General features: G+C 37.6%; 1 protein-coding gene across 8 annotated transcripts in view; it reads left to right on the top strand.

Annotated features, from left to right (window-relative positions):
* The window catches only part of SEC31B (SEC31 homolog B, COPII coat complex component), a 52,231-nt gene that overhangs the window by 14,028 nt on the left and 18,430 nt on the right, over positions 1-19,773 (top strand). For all 8 annotated transcript variants that reach the window (XM_072424845.1, XM_072424844.1, XM_072424842.1 and 5 more), the window contains exons 3-20: positions 1,590-1,713; positions 6,447-6,642; positions 7,881-7,976; positions 8,650-8,790; positions 9,268-9,410; positions 9,677-9,776; positions 10,026-10,187; positions 10,948-11,100; positions 12,355-12,585; positions 13,400-13,474; positions 14,108-14,197; positions 14,701-14,806; positions 14,893-15,071; positions 15,866-15,992; positions 16,667-16,812; positions 16,988-17,161; positions 17,444-17,602; positions 18,614-18,818. In XM_072424845.1, coding sequence (XP_072280946.1) covers positions 1,590-1,713; positions 6,447-6,642; positions 7,881-7,976; positions 8,650-8,790; positions 9,268-9,410; positions 9,677-9,776; positions 10,026-10,187; positions 10,948-11,100; positions 12,355-12,585; positions 13,400-13,474; positions 14,108-14,197; positions 14,701-14,806; positions 14,893-15,071; positions 15,866-15,992; positions 16,667-16,812; positions 16,988-17,161; positions 17,444-17,602; positions 18,614-18,818 — 2,607 coding nt within the window. The remainder of the gene's footprint in view (positions 1-1,589; positions 1,714-6,446; positions 6,643-7,880; positions 7,977-8,649; positions 8,791-9,267; positions 9,411-9,676; positions 9,777-10,025; positions 10,188-10,947; positions 11,101-12,354; positions 12,586-13,399; positions 13,475-14,107; positions 14,198-14,700; positions 14,807-14,892; positions 15,072-15,865; positions 15,993-16,666; positions 16,813-16,987; positions 17,162-17,443; positions 17,603-18,613; positions 18,819-19,773) is intronic.

The following is a 19,773-nucleotide window of genomic DNA, read 5'->3' as shown; positions in this document are numbered from 1 at the left end:
TTTTTTTTTTGACCAAAAATCATTTTCCCTCTATCCATCTCTTTACCTTTTTGATAGGACCTCTTATATACCTGTGGCTATATCCTCTTGTCAAAAGTCTATCTCCTAATTCTTTAGATTGTGTTTCAAAATCCTCTGGGTTAGTGCAGTTTCTTTTAATCCTCCATATATTGGGAGTATGGTATACTTTTTTTTAAGGTGGTAGGGTGTGCACTTTTGGCCGATAGTATAGTATTCCCGGCTGTTGATTTCCTATTGACAGACCTTGGCTGTTATTTCACCCTTATTAGGTAATTTTAGTTCCAAATCATAGGTCATCGTGAGTTTGAGGTTAGAGAAGTTTTGTTGTAACTTATCCAAAAATTTCAATAGCTTATGCTTAGATCCCGTCCAAATGGCGAGCACATTGTCCATATACTTTCTCCATAATATATGGCGAAGGTAACTTTTGAGGGACTGGTCACTGAACATTTCTCGCTCCCATTCTCCCAGATTGGCATAAGTTTGGGCACGTTTTGTCCCCATTGCCACTCCCTGTACCTGGAGGTAATTTCTTTCATTAAAGGTGAATACATTTCTTGTGAAAATATTTCAATAAATCAATTATAAATTCATTTTGTTTCCACGTTTCTGTACCTTGTTCATCTAGGAAAATTTTTACTGTTTCCAACCCCTTATGTGGGATACATAAATAAAGACTTTCAATGTCTATCGCCACTAATATTGAATTAGCGGGAATTTGCAAATCTTCAATTAATTTGAGGACATCTAAGGTATCCCTAAGATACGACGGAATACCATATACGTGTTCTCCTAAAACATTATCGGCCAATTCAATTGCCTTTCTCTGAGATGCTACCCATCCCAGAAACTATGGGTCTTCCCGGGGGGTCTTCTATGTTTTTTTTTTTTGAATTTTCGGTAAGCTATAGAATGTTGAAAGTTTTGGAAATATATCTTCCAAAAAGATATTTACCTTCTGATTTATAACATTAATTTTATATGCTTCTGATATAATTTTATAGTACTCTTCATATTAACATGTGACTTGTGTTTTCTCAATCTTTGCATACCATTTCTTATTATTTAGTATTTTTAAACACATGTTTTTGTATTGTTCACATTCCATAACCACCACATTGCCCCCTGTATCTGCCAGCTTAATTATTATATTGGAATTTTTATTTATTTATTTTTTATTCGATTTTCCTGTTCACTGATATTCCCGCTTGAATTTCTTTTGATTTCCAATTGTTCTATCTCCAGAATTACAGCTTTAGGAGAAGCCCATTAGTTTGAATATCTCCGTAGATCAGAAAAGTTTTTTTGATCAAAAGGATCCCAAAAAATTTCTCAAGATCTTTTTGTTAGAATTGATTAAATTTATCTGTTTCTTCCTTCAAGTTATCACTTGTTATATCTTAATCATTCTCTTCTAAAAGTTGTTGTAATATTTTAAGTGTTCTAAAGTCATTTTATATTAAAATTTTTAAACATTTTTTTTATCTTTATAACTGTTTAATTTTATTATGCCTAATTTATTGTAAGCTTGCATTATATAATGAAAAGTGATTCTTTTTTTTACCTAGGTACCTCTGCACAGCAGCTAGATGCCTCATTCAACACCAATGCAGCTCTAGAAATCTTTGAGGTAGACTTTGGAGATCCTTTTACAGATCTGAAAAGAAAAGGTGTCTACCCAGCATCCAGCAGGTATGAGATATTTAATAAATAACAGCAAGTGTTTTCCTTGAGAAAACATTTTTGTGTCATATGAAAGGTTCTTCTTTTTGAATATATTGTGCATGTTGATATTTCTTGTGTAATATCTTTCAGTTGTATATTATTTATGTGATAATTTTAGGAGTTTTCTGGATTGCCGCATACATTTTAAGTTGAATAATTAAAACCCAGAGGGACCACTTGGGATGATTTTTTCATTAATAAAGGCAATATATACCCTGAATTCTATTCAGCATAGCTTTTTTTTATGATTTAATGATATCTTACATGAAAATAAATGTGATTTTAGCCATCCCTGACCTTCATCTGAAATTGTTAGTTGCCTAGCAGCCTCAGACTTGACCAACATAAAAGAAGAACGTCATCTTTTTATCTGAATGTTTGGTTTTTATGATGGCCTGTTCTGGCCAGAAATGACATTCCACAGCATTTTCCTTTTAATAGCGTCTTACATCGCTATAAAACCTAACATGAGGCAGATCACTAAATTACTTACACTCATTGTAATTCTCTTTAGCTACCATCAAGAGTTACAGATGTCTTCATACACGATGACCACACTGCTGAGCTTCACATTGTCACCTACCTGCTTGCCAACTAGTGATTGGTAGTGTGATGATACTGATTTATTGTCCCATGGACAAGCCTGAATACAGAGTGATGATATGAAAGTTTAAAAACTAAATGAAGAAATAGGGGTTTCACCTTTCAGGCATTGCAGTGTAGTAGGTGTGTGTGTGTGGCTTGGAAGACCGGCTGAGCAAAATTACATTTTATGTTACTAAGTAAAATCCATCAAGCATACATATTTCAGGTGTGAAAATTGCTGTTTACACACATGCATATTCAGTGAGGGAAAGAAGTATTTGATCCCCTGCTGATTTTGTATGTTTGCCCTCTCACAAAGAAATGACCAGTCTATAATTGTAATGGTAGGTTTATTGTAGGTGTGAGAGACAGAATAACAAAAAAACCCGGTGCTCAAAAGTCAGAGCTTGATATGCATTGTAATAAGTGAAATAAGTATTTGATCCCCTATCAACCAGCAAGATTTCTGGCTCCCAGGTGTCTCCCAGGAGTGTAATGATCTGAGATTAGGAGCACCCTCTGTAAGGGAGTGCTCATAATCCAAGCTTGTTACAGTACCTGTATAGAAGACACCTGTCCACAGAAGCAGTCAATCAATCAGATTTTAAACTAGCCACCATGGCCTAGACCAAAGAGCTGTCCAAGGATGTCAGGGACAAGATTGTAGACCTAAACAAGGCTGGACTGCGCTCCAAGACTATCGCCAACCAGATTGGTGAGGAGGTGACAACATTTGGCGCTATAATTCACAAATGGAACAAACACAAAATAACGGTTAATCTCCCTTGGTCTGGGGTTCCATGCAAGATCCCTGCTCGTTGAGTTGCAATGATCATGAGAACGGTGACGAAGCTACCCAGAACTAGTGTTGGTGTTTGATTTCGGGTTGTCCTTATATTCGACTCGAATATGGCTGTTTGAATTCCGATAGACCCGACCCAAAAAACATGGGATTTGATGGTAAAAATTCGGGGAAAAAATTTTTAAGTTGTTAAGTTTTAAAGTAATTTATTGAATGTTTATGTTTTTTTACCTAACTTTTTTATTTTTTTTTACAGGTTTTCCTACAATGAAATTATGATTCCCCCGGCTGTGCAGCTGTAGAAACCCTCCTGTCATTGCGGGATCTCCGGGCACTATAGGTGATGAATGGGGACTTGTCCCCATTCATCACCTGTAGTGCCCAGTGTTCTTGGATAGAGAAACTCTTTCCAAGAACACATAGTACAGCGCTGCAGCAGCGATCGCTGTTGCGGCGTGGTGCTACTACTATGTGTTCTTGGATAGAGTTTCTCTATCCAAGAACACAGGGCACTACAGGTGATGAATGAGGACAAGTCCTCATTCATCACCTATAGTGCCTGGAGATCGTAGTGGAACTGCAGAAGTAACCTGCTGGTCAGTAACTTCTGCAGTTCCACTACAATGTCTGAGCACTACAGGTGATGAATGGGGACTTGTCCCCATTCATCACCTGTAGTGACCTGTGTTCTTGGATAGAGCTTCTCTATCCAAGAAGACATAGTACAGCGCTGCAACAGCGATCGCTGTTGCCGCACTGTGCTACTACTATGTGTTCTTAAATAGAGTTTCTCTATCCAAGAACACATAGTAGTAGCACAGCGTGGCAACAGCATTTGCTGAGAAACTTTATCCAAGAACACATACAACTAGTAAAGGACTGCAAGAGCAATCTGATTGCTCTTGCAGCCCCTAAAAAACCCGAATTCTCTCGCCATTGACTTCAATGGTGTTCGAATTAGGCATTTGATCACCCGGAGAATTTCTCACTATTCGATCGAATAGCTGTCGAATCGAAAAGTGAGATATATGACCACCACTACCCAGAACTACAGGGGCAACTAGTCAATGATCTCAGGGCAGCTGGGACCATAGTGGCCAAGAAAACAATTGGTAACACACCGCCGTAAAGGCCTGAAATCTTGCAGAGCCTACAAGGTCGCCCTGCTCAAAAAAGCACATGTATAGGCCCGTCTGCAGTTTGCAAATGAACATCTGAATGATCCAGGAGGAGAACTGGGTAAAAGTGTTGTGGTCAGATGAGACCAAAATTGAGCGTTTTTCCATCAACTCGTGTTTGGAGGAGGAGGAATGCTGCCTGTGTCTTCAAGAACACCATCCTCAACGTCAAAGATGGAGGTGGACACATTATGCTTTGGAGGTGTTTTTCTGCTAAGGGGACAGGACACCTTTACCGCATCGAAGGGACAATGGATGGGACCATGTACCATCAAATCTTAGGTGAGCACCTCCTTCCCTCAGCCAGGGCATTGAAAATGGGTCTTGGATGGGTATTCCAGCATGACAATGACCCAAAACACACGGCCAAGGCAACAAAGCAGTGGCTCAAGAAGAAGCACATGAAGGTCCTGGAGTGGCCTAGCCAGTCTCCAGACCTTAATCCCATAGAAAATCTGGAGGGAGCTGAAGATTCGAGTTGCCAAACATCCGCCTCAAAACCTTACTGACTTGGAGATGATCTGCAAAGAGGAGTGGGACAAAATCCCTCCTGAGATGTGTGCAAACCTGGTGGCCAACTACAAGAAACGTGTGACCTCTGTGATTTGCCAACAAGGGGTCTGCCACCAAGTACTAACTCATCTTTTGTGAAGGGATCAAATACTTATTTCACTCATTCCAATGCACATCAAGCTCTGACTTTTGAGCACTGGGATTTTGAGGGTTATTTTGTTGTTATTCTGTCCCTCTCACCTACAATAAACCTACCATTACAGAGGCTGTTTGCCTCTACATGCACACACGTACTCCCCTGCTACATATAGATACTAAATGTTTGTCACCCTAGACCAGGGGTCCTCAAACTTTTTAAACGGGGCCGGTTCAGGGTCCCTCAGACTGTCGGGGGGCAGTACTATAGATTGAAAAAAAACAGGAGAACATTCTTATGCACACTGCACAAAACGTATTTATTGTATAAAAAACATGAAAGAACAATACTATATGCACAGCACACTTGCCTATCATTCAAAAAAAAAAAAAAGTGGCGTTTACTTTGGCTTTAAAATTGCTTGAGATTATTCTTCAATTCCTATGTGCATTGGAAAATGCACAGATAAATTTGAATTTTCACTGTGTCTATTGAAAATGCAAATTTATCTTGCATTTTCCATGCAAATGAATAATCTCAAGCAATTCATTAATTTACTTCTTTTTATACACCCTACCCTACACCCAACACTACCCCACACTTTTTATTAATTAAAAAAAAAGGGCTGCTAAAAAAACTTTGTTAGTGTCTGCTACCTGTCACTCACTGTTGCCTTCATACATCGGCTGGATCACACTGCAGCACATGTGTACATGATCATTGTGCATAGTATGTTTATACTATTTACAAATGTACATTGATCATGTACATTTGTGCTGCAGTGCGAACCAGTGCAGTGAGAAATGAAGGCAGCAGTGAGTCTGCTCATACCTTCTCTGCCTGATGGCTTCAGCCCGACAGCTCCAGAATTACCCCGGCAACAATGGTGTCACATGACCGGGTTCCCTGGAGTGCAGATGGTAGGCAGCCAGAGCTCAGGCAGGAGAAGCAGCCTCAGCAGCCGGCCGGCCGGATGGACGACCTCAGCGGGCCATATTCGTCCCGCGGGCCGTAGTTTGAGGACCCCTGCCCTCGACAAACATTCATGATTGTCCCAGAAGAAAATCGTGCGTTTGTACAGTTGTCTGTCAATGTTGTTTAGTGACCAGTCCTGTTAGACTGACAGGAACGATTACTGCTGAATGGGAAGGATGCAGGGGGAAAAAGCGCACTCAAACTCGATCCTTTCCTCACTAGTTTTAATAAGGTTTCGATTAATGAAAAAGAAGTATAATAAACGTAGGAAAATGGGAAACCTTTTTTAGTTGATTTTTTTTTTTTTTTTTTGTCTCCTTTTCTCGTCAGTCGTCATCAAACAAAGTGCTATTAACCCTAGGGTTTAACAACTGCTTGCCATTATTAGGATTCAATAAATCAATGTAGAGACACATCACACAAGTCATTTTATTATAGCTTTGTACTTGATAAATGGTTCCAGACTGGTTTGGCTTTAATTTCACAAATTCCATGTCATTTAATGTTTCAGGTTTCATAAAATACTCTGGGGAAGTTTTGAAGGGGGATCATCTGGCCCTTCTGGAGTGATCGTAGGTGGAGGAGACAATGGGGAGATAACTTTGTATAGCGCTTCACAGATTTTGGCATCTGGAAAAGAACCAATCATTGGAAAGAGTGTCAAGCATACAGGTCCTGTTCGTGCACTTGACCTCAACCCATTTCAGGTACTACTGTTGACAACCTTATTACAACATTTATTCAAACTACTTTAACTGCCATCCTTCTGCATTATCAAACCTTTTTTCTTTCTCTGTACACATCTTTAGTTACCATTTGCTGTGCAACCGTCTGCACAGCAAGTCTCTGAAATGCAAGAGGAAAGTCAGAATTTTAAAAAGGTTGCTCAGTGGGTAACAGTTTTGCCTAGGATGCAGGATCAAACCTTAGCCAGGACATCTTATTGTGGGGAATTACTTTGGCTCTCCAGTTTCCCTCCACGTTTTAAGAACCTACTAATGGGTTACTGGCTTCCCCTCTGGCCTTAGACTATGTTACAAGTGTTAGACTATTACTATGGTAGGGACCTTGGATTGTGTTCTCTCTAATGTCTTGTTAGTAACATGTCTATGGACTCTGTAAAAATTGCATAACATGTAAGCACTATAGTAATACAAGATGATAAAAAAAAAAAATGTCCAACACTGGAAGCTTGCTGTTAAGAAGTGAGAATTCTTTAGTGCAGAGAATTAATCCTTATCAGGGACGATTTGGGCGTTTTGTGTTTATGAAAAGCCTTAATAATACAATGATCATCTGTGGAATAAACAGAGACCATAATCTGATGGCTTCTCATGACAAATCTTTATAGAATTACCCATCCCATATGCACTCTGTCTTTTAAATAATGCAAGTTCTTTATGTAAAATATCCTTTGCTGTGTAATGCAAATTTATATTTAAAATCTTTCTTGCTTAATATCCTTGTAAAGGATAAACCCTATAACAAAACATATAAATTGCAGCTTACCAATTTTCGATGTGGTATCTGCATTTGATTTCTATTAGGCATTGTTTAGGTCTTGCTAGAAATGCAGTGTCCTTGTCACTTCATTTGGCAGTCTTTTGTGAACTAATAATCTTCCCATGTATTGTAAATCAACAAAGGCCGCCATATTGAACGACCAGCCTGGGTGATATTCATCCTTCCATAGGTGCATAGAGATGTGATCATAGCTTCACATGAACAGGAAGTTTATTTGCAGGATTGCAAAGTAAAAATGGAGCAAATCACCTAAAAAGAAAACTAATGTAGTCTGTAAATTGTATAATATTTTCTGTATATTTAACTGTATCATAAGGATTTCTTGTTTAGCTACAGAAAGAGTAAGGATCAGGATTATTTATTTTAATAATAGCCATTCTGCTCATGTTTTTGTAACTATCTTTACTTTTACCTTGTGCAGAGTAATCTCTTGGCTTCTGGCGCCAATGATTCTGAGGTTTTCATATGGGACCTCAATAATTTCAATGTGCCAATGACACCAGGAGCAAAATCCCAGGTAAGATGATGATGAGATAAATCCATTTGTTTTTCTGATCCCACCTGCTGCAATACCCCAATCTTCTATGAATGAATCATACCAACATTCGTTTTTAGAGCAGGATAAATTGTATATAAAACAAACCTGAGCCATTCATACCCATTGAAGGGAATCTGGCAATAAGTGTTTAGGTAAAAGATCCATACATCCAAGATCCACATTTGGGGCACTTGGTAGGTACTTGTATTTTAAAACAGTACATTTTTTTAATAAGGATGAGAAGTACTATTGTAGAGAAGTTCTGGGCAAGTAAAACACGTCGGAGATAGATGCTATCCAGAAAAAAATAAAGCAAATTAGGCCAGTTACTACCTTTTGCCCCTGCTTACACATGCCCAAAGAGCCTGTGTTCACTTTATTACTGAGACCTTACCCACTGTTCCATGCAAAACAGTTGCCTCAACAGCAAATAACCTCCTTGTTGGATAAGGTTGAGCTTTGGAAGTGGGGCTTGGCTTCCATTTAGTATGTAAATATTGGTATATTGGTTTTGTATGGTTTTTAATATTTTTTATTATTATTATGCATTTTCTTTCAGATCAGGGCGTTGTAAATGTTTGCCTTAAAAGGCTGAAAACATGTGTGCCTGTGTCTGTTACTATTCTTTTAATGAGTTTCTATTCACTTTCAGCCCGTTGAAGATATCAGTGCTGTATCTTGGAATCAGCAAGTTCAGCACATCCTATCCTCTTCTCATCCCAGTGGTAAAGCCGTGGTGTGGGATCTCCGCAAAAACGAGCCTGTTATTAAAGTCAGTGACCACAGCAACAGAGTGAGTACAATATGTACCAGAATTCAGTGATAACTGCAGGGTGTAAATGAGTGAAGTTTTAAAGAACTAAACCACACCCAGGAGCCTAATTCCTATAGTTATACTGGTTTCACATGCTGAGTCTCTGACTCACAACTCAAGTTGTTCTCTGAAATGAAATTATTTAGCTTTGAAGTGCTCAGGTTGCACTTCCAGATTGCTTCCACAAATATGACAGTGGTTGGATATGTAAAATGTTCCTAAAACAGAGTTTTTTTTTTGCCTTGCCTGATTTGTATATCCAGTCATTTCTTTTCTGCTTTGACATTTCACTTGACAGCATAGTTAGCATTTTATCTAGTCTATTTGTATGCTGTCCTGGATTTAGCTGTTTTTTACATAATTTTTGTATATTTCTCATCCTCTTGTGTATTTAGGTCACTCAGTAACTCACTGAGGTTCTTCTGACATGATTTTGTTTCTTCCCTTGTTTATCAGATGCACTGCTCAGGAATGTTGTGGCACCCTGAGATCGCTACGCAGCTTGTCCTTTCTTCTGAAGATGACCGTTTGCCAGTCATTCAATTGTGGGATCTACGCTTTGCCAGTTCCCCATTAAAAATGTTGGAAAATCATACAAGGTGAACCAAAGGCATGCCATATTTTATTTTAATAAGTTGATTAAGGGTTAGTTTTTATCAGTAAAAGGCCAACTTAGGACAAATATTACAGCATGATGGAGATGGGATAACTAGAGAAAAGAGCTTCCACTTGACTGTTGAGTACATAACTTAATGTTAACCCCCTCTGAACTTAGTGTTGAGCGGGCTTATTTTTTATGCTGTAGAATCTTTTAGAATTATAATTTAGAGCATTATGTATGTAACCAATGCTATTGCTTTTCCAGGGGTGTTCTGTCAATATCATGGAGCAAAGATGACCCAGAATTACTTCTCAGTAGTTCTAAAGATAACCGAATACTGTGCTGGAATCCATGCACTAGTGAGGTACTTTACAATTTACTTTGACACATTCTTTGTTTTCTTTTGTTTGCTTTTGAGGTACACCTTAAAAACACAGTTTTATGACAATATTTTAGTTGTTTATATTTATAGTTATTTATAATTTATATTACTCTCTTTATCCTCATGCTAAACCTCTTTTTTTCATTGTTATATTGCTACTATGTCCCAGACCCAATATTAACCATAAAAATTATTTTCTATGGATTTACCTCATTTTCTTTTAAATTACAGGTACTTTATGAGCTGCCAGTCAAAAATCAGTGGTGCTTCGATGTCGAATGGTGCCCACGAAATCCATCAGTGTTTTCTGCTGCTTCTTTTGATGGTTGGGTCAGCGTGTACTCTGTCATGGGTGGAAGCTTGGAAGCTCAGCACAAAAGCCAAGCTGATAAGGTAGGTCTTGTCATTACTAAAAAAACACAGTGAAAGTTGTGTTCTGTTGAATCAATAGAGCTAATTGCTTTAGATTGATTAGAGCTGGAAAAAACGCAAGAGCCAACTAGCTTTATCTACCTTAAGAAACTTTACTTGCCCGCACCTAATTTTATTTGCATTCAATTTGAGATGGAAGATTCCTAAATTCAAAATTGCTTGTTTAAACACAGATAAATGGTAACATTCAAGCACAGTTGTAAACTTCCTCATCTTGACCTAATACAGCATCCTTTATGACTCTTAGGCTTGGATAGGGCAAGTTTAGACCTTTTCGAAGTCTTCAACATCACAGGTAGATTGTCCAACTTCTTGTGCAGTAGTCAAACACAAGTCTTCCTTCTGTACAGAGGAAAAGGACCAAGTTTGTTAACCGGCATGGGTGGCATTTTCATACTGCATTAAGTCCTAGAGGGAACAAAACTTTTTGGCACATAAAAAGACTTTGGATCTTTTTGGAAATTTTAAGACCACCTGTGATAGAACTATGGGTTTTCATGAGCAGTCTGAAGATGGTGGCTATTTGATCAATTTGAGTTATTAAATGCCATATGGTAAAAAATGGAATATTTCTTAATGCAGTACATTCATGGATATATTTTATTAGGATTTTAAAGTGATCAATAATACAGATAAGTTGTAAAGAATGTATTAGTGCTATACTTGGTGTTTGTACCATGTACTTTTATGATGTACAACTTGTGTGTGACTTGTGTTTCAGATTTCGTCCTCCTTTAACAATTTAGATCCATTTGGGACAGGACAACCTCTACCTCCTCTACAAGTGCCACAGCAGGCCACACAGACCACCATAATTCCACCTCTTAAGAAGCCCCCTCGCTGGATCCGAAGACCTGTTGGAGTGTCCTTTGCGGTGAGCCAAATTAAATACACACATATGAGGAAAGAAATTCCTGTTAATTAAATGTTATTTCGGTACAGTTTTGAATGATGCAGAATTGAGCTAAACAAGTTTTTATTTTCCATTAACCAAAAAATAGCTTCTTGTGTTTATTTTGATTTGTTTCTTTATAATAATTTTTAAATTCTGATCTCTCTTTATTGCTCATTATTTAATTGTTAGATTTTTCTTAAAGCACAAAAAACTATTGGAGGTACTGAAAAGTTGTTCAAGGGGAAGTTTACAGAATATAGGCAGTATAAAGTACAGAAGTGCAAATAAACCATAGGTTTTGGAAGATATTGTCATTCTACCAGCACCGTGTATTAATTATTCCTGTTTAATATTTTTAATAATTCTATCGGGGGGGAAGAAATGCTGCTAGATAGAGTACAGTGAGGGAGCATTGTTACACTAGTAAAGAAAGTGTGTTACAAAGAGGATTGACAGGTTAAAATAAAGATAATCAAGCATGAAAAAGTAAATGAATGCAACCACTACGGGCTGAAATATTACATTACATATGATAAGTATACCATGAAAATCACTGGTGAGGGAATGGTTTTATGCCAGGGTGGGTTTAGAAATTGAGGTCTTTTACATTCCACAATGTCCGCTCTTCCCCTCTGTCTGTTTGTCTGTAATATTTGCAGATTTACACCGTGTAATTATGTGTTTATTGAAGAACATTGACTAAACAGTCAACATGATTTCAGTGGTCAGTTCCCTCAAATCTGATATTTCAGTTTTTGGTGGGTGATGAAGATTCAAAGCTAAATTAAATCCAATTTATTACTGTAAAGCAGTTGGGCTTTATATACAGTAATGAATATGCTTTTTTTTTTCTTTTCTTTTAATTCTTTATGTTAATAGTGCTGCAGCAGAAAATAGGAAAAAGCCCTGTGTAGAACAAGGATTGACAGATATGTTTTATTCTGTTTTTCCAACACTTTTGGGGGGGTGCTCACTGCACTAGACATCTTTGTGTACTGTTGTTGCCATTATTTGGGTTGTGGTCATTGTATCTACCATGATTGGTGGGAGCATCCATACTCAAAGGTTGACAGTATCAGCGTCTGTATCGTATCAGGACTGCACTCTAGAGTCTTAAAAAGTTGGTGATTGATTTCACCGGACACAGCTTATGACTGAAATACAATTTTTGATGACTTTGAATAGTTATTTAGTCTCTGCTTGTTTTATCTAATCTGTTGTGCTCTCTTCTAGTTTGGAGGAAAAATGGTTTCATTTGACTGCCCTAAAACAAATGCGCTGCCCACCCAAGAACCTATTTCCCACCAGGTTTACATCAGTCAGGTGACTACTGAAAGGGAATTCCTGACACGATCAAGTGAGCTACAAGCAGCTTTGCTGTCTGGCAATCTCTTGGGCTATTGCCAGAATAAAGTGCAGACCTCCTCCCATACAATTGAGAAAAATATCTGGAACTTTCTTAAGGTACCTGGCATTCTAATAGTTACTGTTTTATTACTGCAGTGATATTGTGTATTACCTCTGAGCACACAAATCAACCTACACGATGCTGTAGTTTATCTCCTATTGCTTTAAAGCAAGGCATTACTGTTTTTTTTTTTTCTCTGCTGTTTTCTGTGCTGTTTGTCAAGGTGGATTGAATTATGAATAAACATTCTGATGTGCTACCAGCTCACTGTTCAAGTTTGTTCCCTTTGCAATGTCAACTGCAAGTCTCTATAGAGCCATAAAAAATGGAGACCTGCAGTTACCTAGATTAAACAGCTTTGTGACAGAATTAAGAAAAAAATACAATCGCTTGACTATTTTTAGGCAGCTGTTCAGGTCTGATGGCTGTTCACTGCCTATCTACAGTGGTAAGGAGTGAGCAGATCATGACTATTTTCATATTACAATCCCTGGGATTTTGAGTTTTGATACCAACCTTTTAATATTTATTTCCTTATGTCTGTATATCATCACGTGCTTCTCTTTACCCTGCTGCATGTTTTAAAGTGTACACAATGAACAGATATGATAAAATTCAACAACTACTGTGCTGCAGAAAAAACGTCCAAGTTAAATTTTTTTAATTGAGGTGTTGCCTTTGTCCCAATAAAGCCCGTTTAATGGGCTCCCTATAAATACAGCACGATCTGTGTGAAACTTAGTAATTACACATTGCCCTTTTGTATTGTTTTTTTTTTTTTTTTTTTATTATTTTATCCGAAGTCCGCAGCAGAACGCCAAAAGGTGTTTGCTTTGTAAACTTGGTAAATTTTTTTTCTTCTCCTTTCAGGTTAATTTTGAACAAGATGCAAGAGAAAAATTCCTGAAGCTGTTAGGATATAACAAGGAAGAGCTGGACAAGAAGGTGTGTTTTAAAAAAATCTGTTAGATAAAGTTGTAACCAACACATTTTTTTTAAATACTCCTAACACCACTACATTTTCCTGACTGCAAGGAGTATACACCTCTTTAGCTGAAAAAAAAAGAAAAAAAGAAAAAGAAAAAAAAGAATAAAAAAGAAAAACAACCATTGCAGCTGGTTATTGACCACAAGAAGCTGTGGTAATGCCCACAAGTGATACTTGGCCTCTTTGATTTGGAAGGCTGATGCTGGATGTCCACCAGCCTAGAAATAGGGTGGACTCTATATCTGACTTGCTGCAGCTTTGAATGCACACCGTGAAAAGCTTACAGTTTTTAGTGGAAGCATAATGAGCAATTTTAGAGCAGAAGAGCCTGTGCAATTGTGCGAGAATAAATATGGGGTTGGAATTGATTTTGCAACCTTACACTTTACACCAGTAAAGTATACCAGTTAGTATATTTTTACTATGATTTACAAAAAAAAACTACTACTGTCAGCAGCTGTGGACCTGAATACAATTTAATGGTAAAGTAAAAAAAAAAGTTGAAGTGCAGTAGAGTAGTTTTGTCTATCCCTGCCCATCCCTAGCCATGTTACAGAAAAGTGTCCTGAATTGCTTTATTTGTTTTACAGATTTCTGTTGCTTTGGGTGATGGATGGCAAAACAAAAACAGCCCTGATGGGGAAGATCTTGTTCAGAGCATCCACTCTGTGTCCAGCCAGGTAAGACGCATTTCTGTAGTTCAATGCCCCAAAGGGATTTGGCAATGCACATGATATAATACCTAAAGCCAATAAGGAAAATGTGCAGAGTATATGAGATGATTTCCTTTAGGAGGGATCTTTTCTCACTTCCCGTTTCTCCAGACACGAAGTAAAGAAAAATCTAAAAGACCGTCAAAAACTTGGCCAGGATTTTAACCATTTCCCAACTATAAATAAAATAAAAGTTGGCTAATTTATTCACATTATATTTGTTTAACCTTATTGTCAGATTGTTATGTTGCATGCTGGAAAATCAAGTTTTTGGAAAGTTAGGATGAACACTTAAGACTTTTGTAACATTTGTGTTATATAATACAACTGTATAACAGTTGTATTGATCTGGATTTTTATTTATTTAAATGTTCTGCTCTAATAGAAATGTCAGTGGCTGCAATATAAATGTGCTTCATCTAATCGGATTCAGTATTCTTTTTGTAATGTTTTATTTGGGTTTTTTGTAGGCTTCCAGCAGCTTCACTGGGCAAACTGCTTCATCCTCCTCATCTATGGAGTTTTTTAATCTACCTCCCCAGGACTCAACCAAGTTTGAGATCCCGGTATCATCTGGTATGAAACTTAAAGTTCTCCTTATTTTATCCCCCTTCCCATAAACTGTAAAAAAGTGCAATTAGCCATTTATGTTCTTGTTCTAGACACAGATGGCCTGATAAGTCAAGCTCTCTTGATGGGGAACTTTGAGGCAGCTGTGGACCTGTGCTTGAAGGACGGTCGTTATGCCGATGCCATCATACTGGCCAATGCTGGAGGAGAAGACCTTTTGAGAGAGACACAGCAATGGTACTTCACCCGCCAAAAAAATAGGATCACTTCAGTAAGTAGGTCACAATTTGTGACAATTACCATTAATTGATTACCTTCAAGATTAGTCATTGTCACAGCAGTAAAAAAAAAAAAAAATGTGAATCTTTGGTCAAAACCATGGTAAATATACCATTTAGGCTGAATCTATGCAGAAGCTTGTCTAAAACTTAAAAACCTAACATTGACTATTGATATCTTATGACATTCCTACACTTTGCTTTTTTACACTTCTTACGTTGCCTTCTTATGATGCTAAAATCTATTTTTTTTTTTTTAATAAATAGTGACAGGAAGGGCTCAGTTTCAAGCATTGCACACTCATTGGATAAAACACAGATTTTTATACTTGCTTTTTCCTTCACCTCCACACATTCATTAATCTTCATAGGATACCTAGGATGGAGTGAGTGTGACTTGAATATTTTTTGTCTTCTTGCTGTGACGTTTTGCTTATGATTTCAAACCATTTTATTCAAACCTTTGTGGTATATTCCCATTTTATTAGCTAAATCTGTTATACAGTTTTGTAGCTCCTTATGAGAGATACAAAAGAGCCTTTTTATGTAAATAATAAAATGGCAGCTGCAGCTATTCTTGCCTGCTTTGTAACGGTCAGGCAGTGTAGATTACAGCAACTTCTGTAGAGAGGTTCCTTTAGTATAAATAAATAAAATAGAAAAAATCCTGCAAAATGTTTGTTTGTTTTTTTTGTTTGTTATTTTCAAGAAAATTAATGCTAATCACCCATTAATGCTAATCAATTTTATGCTAATCACCCACAATACTCATGTTTTCTTCATCTAGCTTCTGTCTTCTGTAGTCCAGCAGAAGTGGAAAGATGTGGTCCTTGGCTGTAACCTGCAGAATTGGAAAGAAGCACTAGCTCTTTTGCTAACTTACTCCAAACCAGAAGAATATGCTGAGCTGTGTGGTAAGCATTATTTAAGAATCTAAAAAACTGGGGCCAGAGTTTTCAGATGATGATCATATTTCTAATGATATATCTCATCACTTCCCCCACCACCTGTACTGGCATTTACTGTCTACAGCGCCTTCCTTTATGTTGTTCTTCATCAAGTGCAATTTAGGTTTAATAGTTCTTGAAAGGGACTGCATTTTTATATATTCTTTTGTGTAATAATATTATAAACCGCCACCAGGTGAAGCCCCAGATTGCTTTTCTTCACAAGCTTGTTCGACTGGTACAAAATATTATTTTCAGAGATTTGTATCTGAAGCTAAAGTTGACCCAAATAATTTCTCCAGCCTCTCCCATTCCCCTGCCTGTTCTGCTCAGACTGGAATGTGTAAAGTTTCTTTAAGGGAGAAAAACCTGTGATGTTATGTAAAACCAGTGTCATTCACATTCTCTAGTAAAATTTATGTCATGGTATGACTGGATAGTTTTAAGTTCAAAGTAGTCTGTAATTACTGAATACATTTTCCTATCATTTAAATGGGCTTTGATGTTCGTTCTTCATTTATTGATTGAGGTGCTGCAAACTGCAGTTGTAAAAAAGTTGATTGTTTGAGATCTGAGAACTGTGATCCGTGTTTGGCATACCATGTGCTGAATCATGGAGATCAATGTGGTTTTTCCTCTAGATGCCCTTGGAAATCGCTTGGAGTCAGAAGGAGAGGGAAATCTATCCATCCAGGCCTGCTTGTGTTACATATCTTCAGGGAATGTGGACAGGTTGGCAGAGTGCTGGGTTAGAACTCATGAAACCTCAACACCACTTGCACTGCAGGTAACATTTCTAAAGAGAATTTGCATAGATGTTGTAGAGTATTTTTTTCAAAGTACAAAATTAGCTGGAAAAGGCTTACCTACAGGCTTATGCTTTGATAGAACAATCCTAAGAGCCTGGATGTTCTGCTTTCATGCTTCTTTAATAACCAGTGTATTCTGATTACCTTTTATAGGAGCTAGTGGAGAAAACCATGGTACTGCGAAAGTCCATTGAGTTTATTCGAGGGACAGCGCTGTCTCCACAAGGCCCTGTGCTTGCAGAGAAGGTAGCACAATATGCCAGTTTGCTGGCATCTCAGGGGAACCTAACTGCTGCCATGAGCTACTTACCTGAGGACTCTAAGGAGGTACAATCTATTAAGATAAATAAGATGTTTTTTTCTCATCTGGTTATCTTTAAAATGTTATTCCTGTAAATATCTCCTAATAAGTAATATGGCTTTTCTTTTGATGAACAGATAGGAAAATGATTGAACTAGAAATAACATGGCTGATTATGTGTATTGGAGAGTTCTAAATGTGGTAGGAATGATCTGAAAGATGGTTGTGTATCCTTAGATATTTTGTTTTTGTTCTAAAACATCACATTGACTTCCCCTGATTGTAACATTTTTCTTTCTGTATTGAAGAGCTCTGTACATGAGTTGCGGACTCGCCTACTGAATGCTCAGGGACAGGCTGTGAATGGTCAGCCCTATGCCTCCAAGACATCCAGCAATTATCCTTCACCTACAGCCAAACCTAGCAGAGTACCAGATGTCCCTTCATACAAAGTGGGAAGTATACAGGTGGGGTTCCTAATACCACAGACGTATAAAATTACCCATTCTTCTGCACTAGTATGCTTTGGACACTGGGTGGCAGTACTGTGTCACCTCACTGTATAGTATGCTTGCTTTTTTCACAACTAGTGTTCTGTTCTTTCCCATTTCTATTTATGAGATCAATATTTGTCATGTTTTGTTATTCTGCTGATTTAATTGCAGTAGCTATGTGGAAATTATACTGCAATAAGTAAAATTATGCTGTAGATGTTTACAATGAGCTCCTATACGTAGTGTTTTTTTTGTTTGTGAATATTGATTGGAATCCTTCTAGCATACATGCAGTCATTATGTGGACATTAATTTATATGCCAAGTTCCAAATTATCATTGTGCTTTTTGCCTTTGGGCCACATGATATGTTTGGGAATTGAAGTACGCTTATACTTTGGCCTCTTGGTGAACCTAAACTAGAAAGCAAAGATTTGCTGTGTTATAGGGAATGTTTACAGATGTATTGCCTAAGCAGTAGCCTGAAAAGTGTACTTTTATCTTGAATTACGTCTAATAACGTGTACTTACTTTGCCTTAAGCCTCATACCTGTTATATCTGTAGTGTGAGATGTAAACCTTTGCTGCCTACAGCTGCTAATCTCCTGAGATTTGACATGATTTGATAATACCTCTACTTTGCGGCTCAATGACATCCTATGATATGAGGAAGTAAAGCTTTGTTTCTACCAAGGTATAACCAAGGTAAACAAAGTAAAGGGTAGAACAAGTTTTATGGAGACCAGAAAAGGTACAGGTAACTTTGCTCATTTTTTTCTGTGTGTTATAAATATTAGCTGTGTTATAGAAATAGAGAAAGGTAAATCTTATGAATAGTGTTATGAGGGCTTATAAAAAGATTTCCTGTATTTCATCATGAAGTTGTGGAACTTCCTAATTTGGGTAGAATTTTGTTTATAATTAAAAATACTTATTTTTTAATTTGTATAAATTCTTGATAATGGTTTTTTTTTTTCTTTTGTAGGCTTCATCCAAACCTCCAGTTAGCACTGGAATTCAGCCTCAGCCACCAGTGCCTTCAGTATTCATGCCTCAACCAATGCACACCACAGTGGGTCCTCCTCCATCTGTCCCATTCCAGCCTGCTCCTGTCTCACAATCTAATGCCTATTCTAGAGCTGGAGCCTGGCCGCCTTACCCAGCACAACAGCCACAACCAGCTGTACAAGGTGAGAATAGTGAAATGCTATTTTAGTAGTATTGAAGTAACCAAGAATGCTGTGGTAAAACCAAGGGTACTGTGTGGGGGGAAAAAAGTGGAGTGCACACTTTGGTTTATAACAGTCAAAACTCCAATCCTGACTCTGTATTATCTTTGCATGCACCTTGTTTTTCACATGGATCAACATTTACATGAGGCATATAAACCTAATCTACAGTGGTTTGCTTACAATACTGAACCCTTCATAGTTGTCCCTGCTTCCAAGGAATCTTTATTACTCCTGTTACTTTCAGAAAGACCCAGGTATGCTGTGGCCAGTTTTGTGAGATGTGTATGAATTCTAGCTGCAAACTGGACTACACAACTTCATTCAGATAGAGCCATTGGTTGGGATTTGACACATGACCCCATTTAAGGGTACTAGGGTGGTGTATTATCTGTAAGCTTAATTTCAATATTTTCTTTTCACTACACAAGTACACTCTTGTGATGGTTTGGGAATGATGGCTGTAGAGACTGCTCAGCTCTTTAGAGAGCGAAGGGGGAGGAAAGAGCATGAGGCATCCAGTCATGTTGCTGTTTAATAGTATACTAATAGTGGTCATTGGAAAACAAACATATTTGATAGTTAACTAAAGAAACGTTAGGAGACACCTGAAAGTATTCTAGGTTTTCACTCAAGATGCTCATGGACAGGTGTCTGGCAGCAAAGATCTAGCATGTGTGCAGACCCTTGGTTTATACAACCATCTTTTTATATTGTTGATCTGCCCCCTAGTGGTAATTTCATTTATAGCATATAAACCTAAAATTATAATAAATACATTCATATTCTTTATGAATATCAATTCACTTTGTGTGCACCAGATTCCTTTGCAAACCCAAATATTACCCTGTAAAAAATAGGATATCTTGCCCTGTAGGTCTGCAGGTAACCGTGTGTTTGCAGAAAACTACAGGAA

The sequence above is a fragment of the Pyxicephalus adspersus genome, chromosome 10 (assembly GCF_032062135.1).
Source record: "Pyxicephalus adspersus chromosome 10, UCB_Pads_2.0, whole genome shotgun sequence".
In the NCBI taxonomy this organism is placed as follows: Eukaryota; Metazoa; Chordata; class Amphibia; order Anura; family Pyxicephalidae; genus Pyxicephalus; species Pyxicephalus adspersus.
The sequence above is the reverse complement of the archived record's forward strand: the minus strand, read 5'-3'. Positions and strand labels throughout refer to the sequence as shown.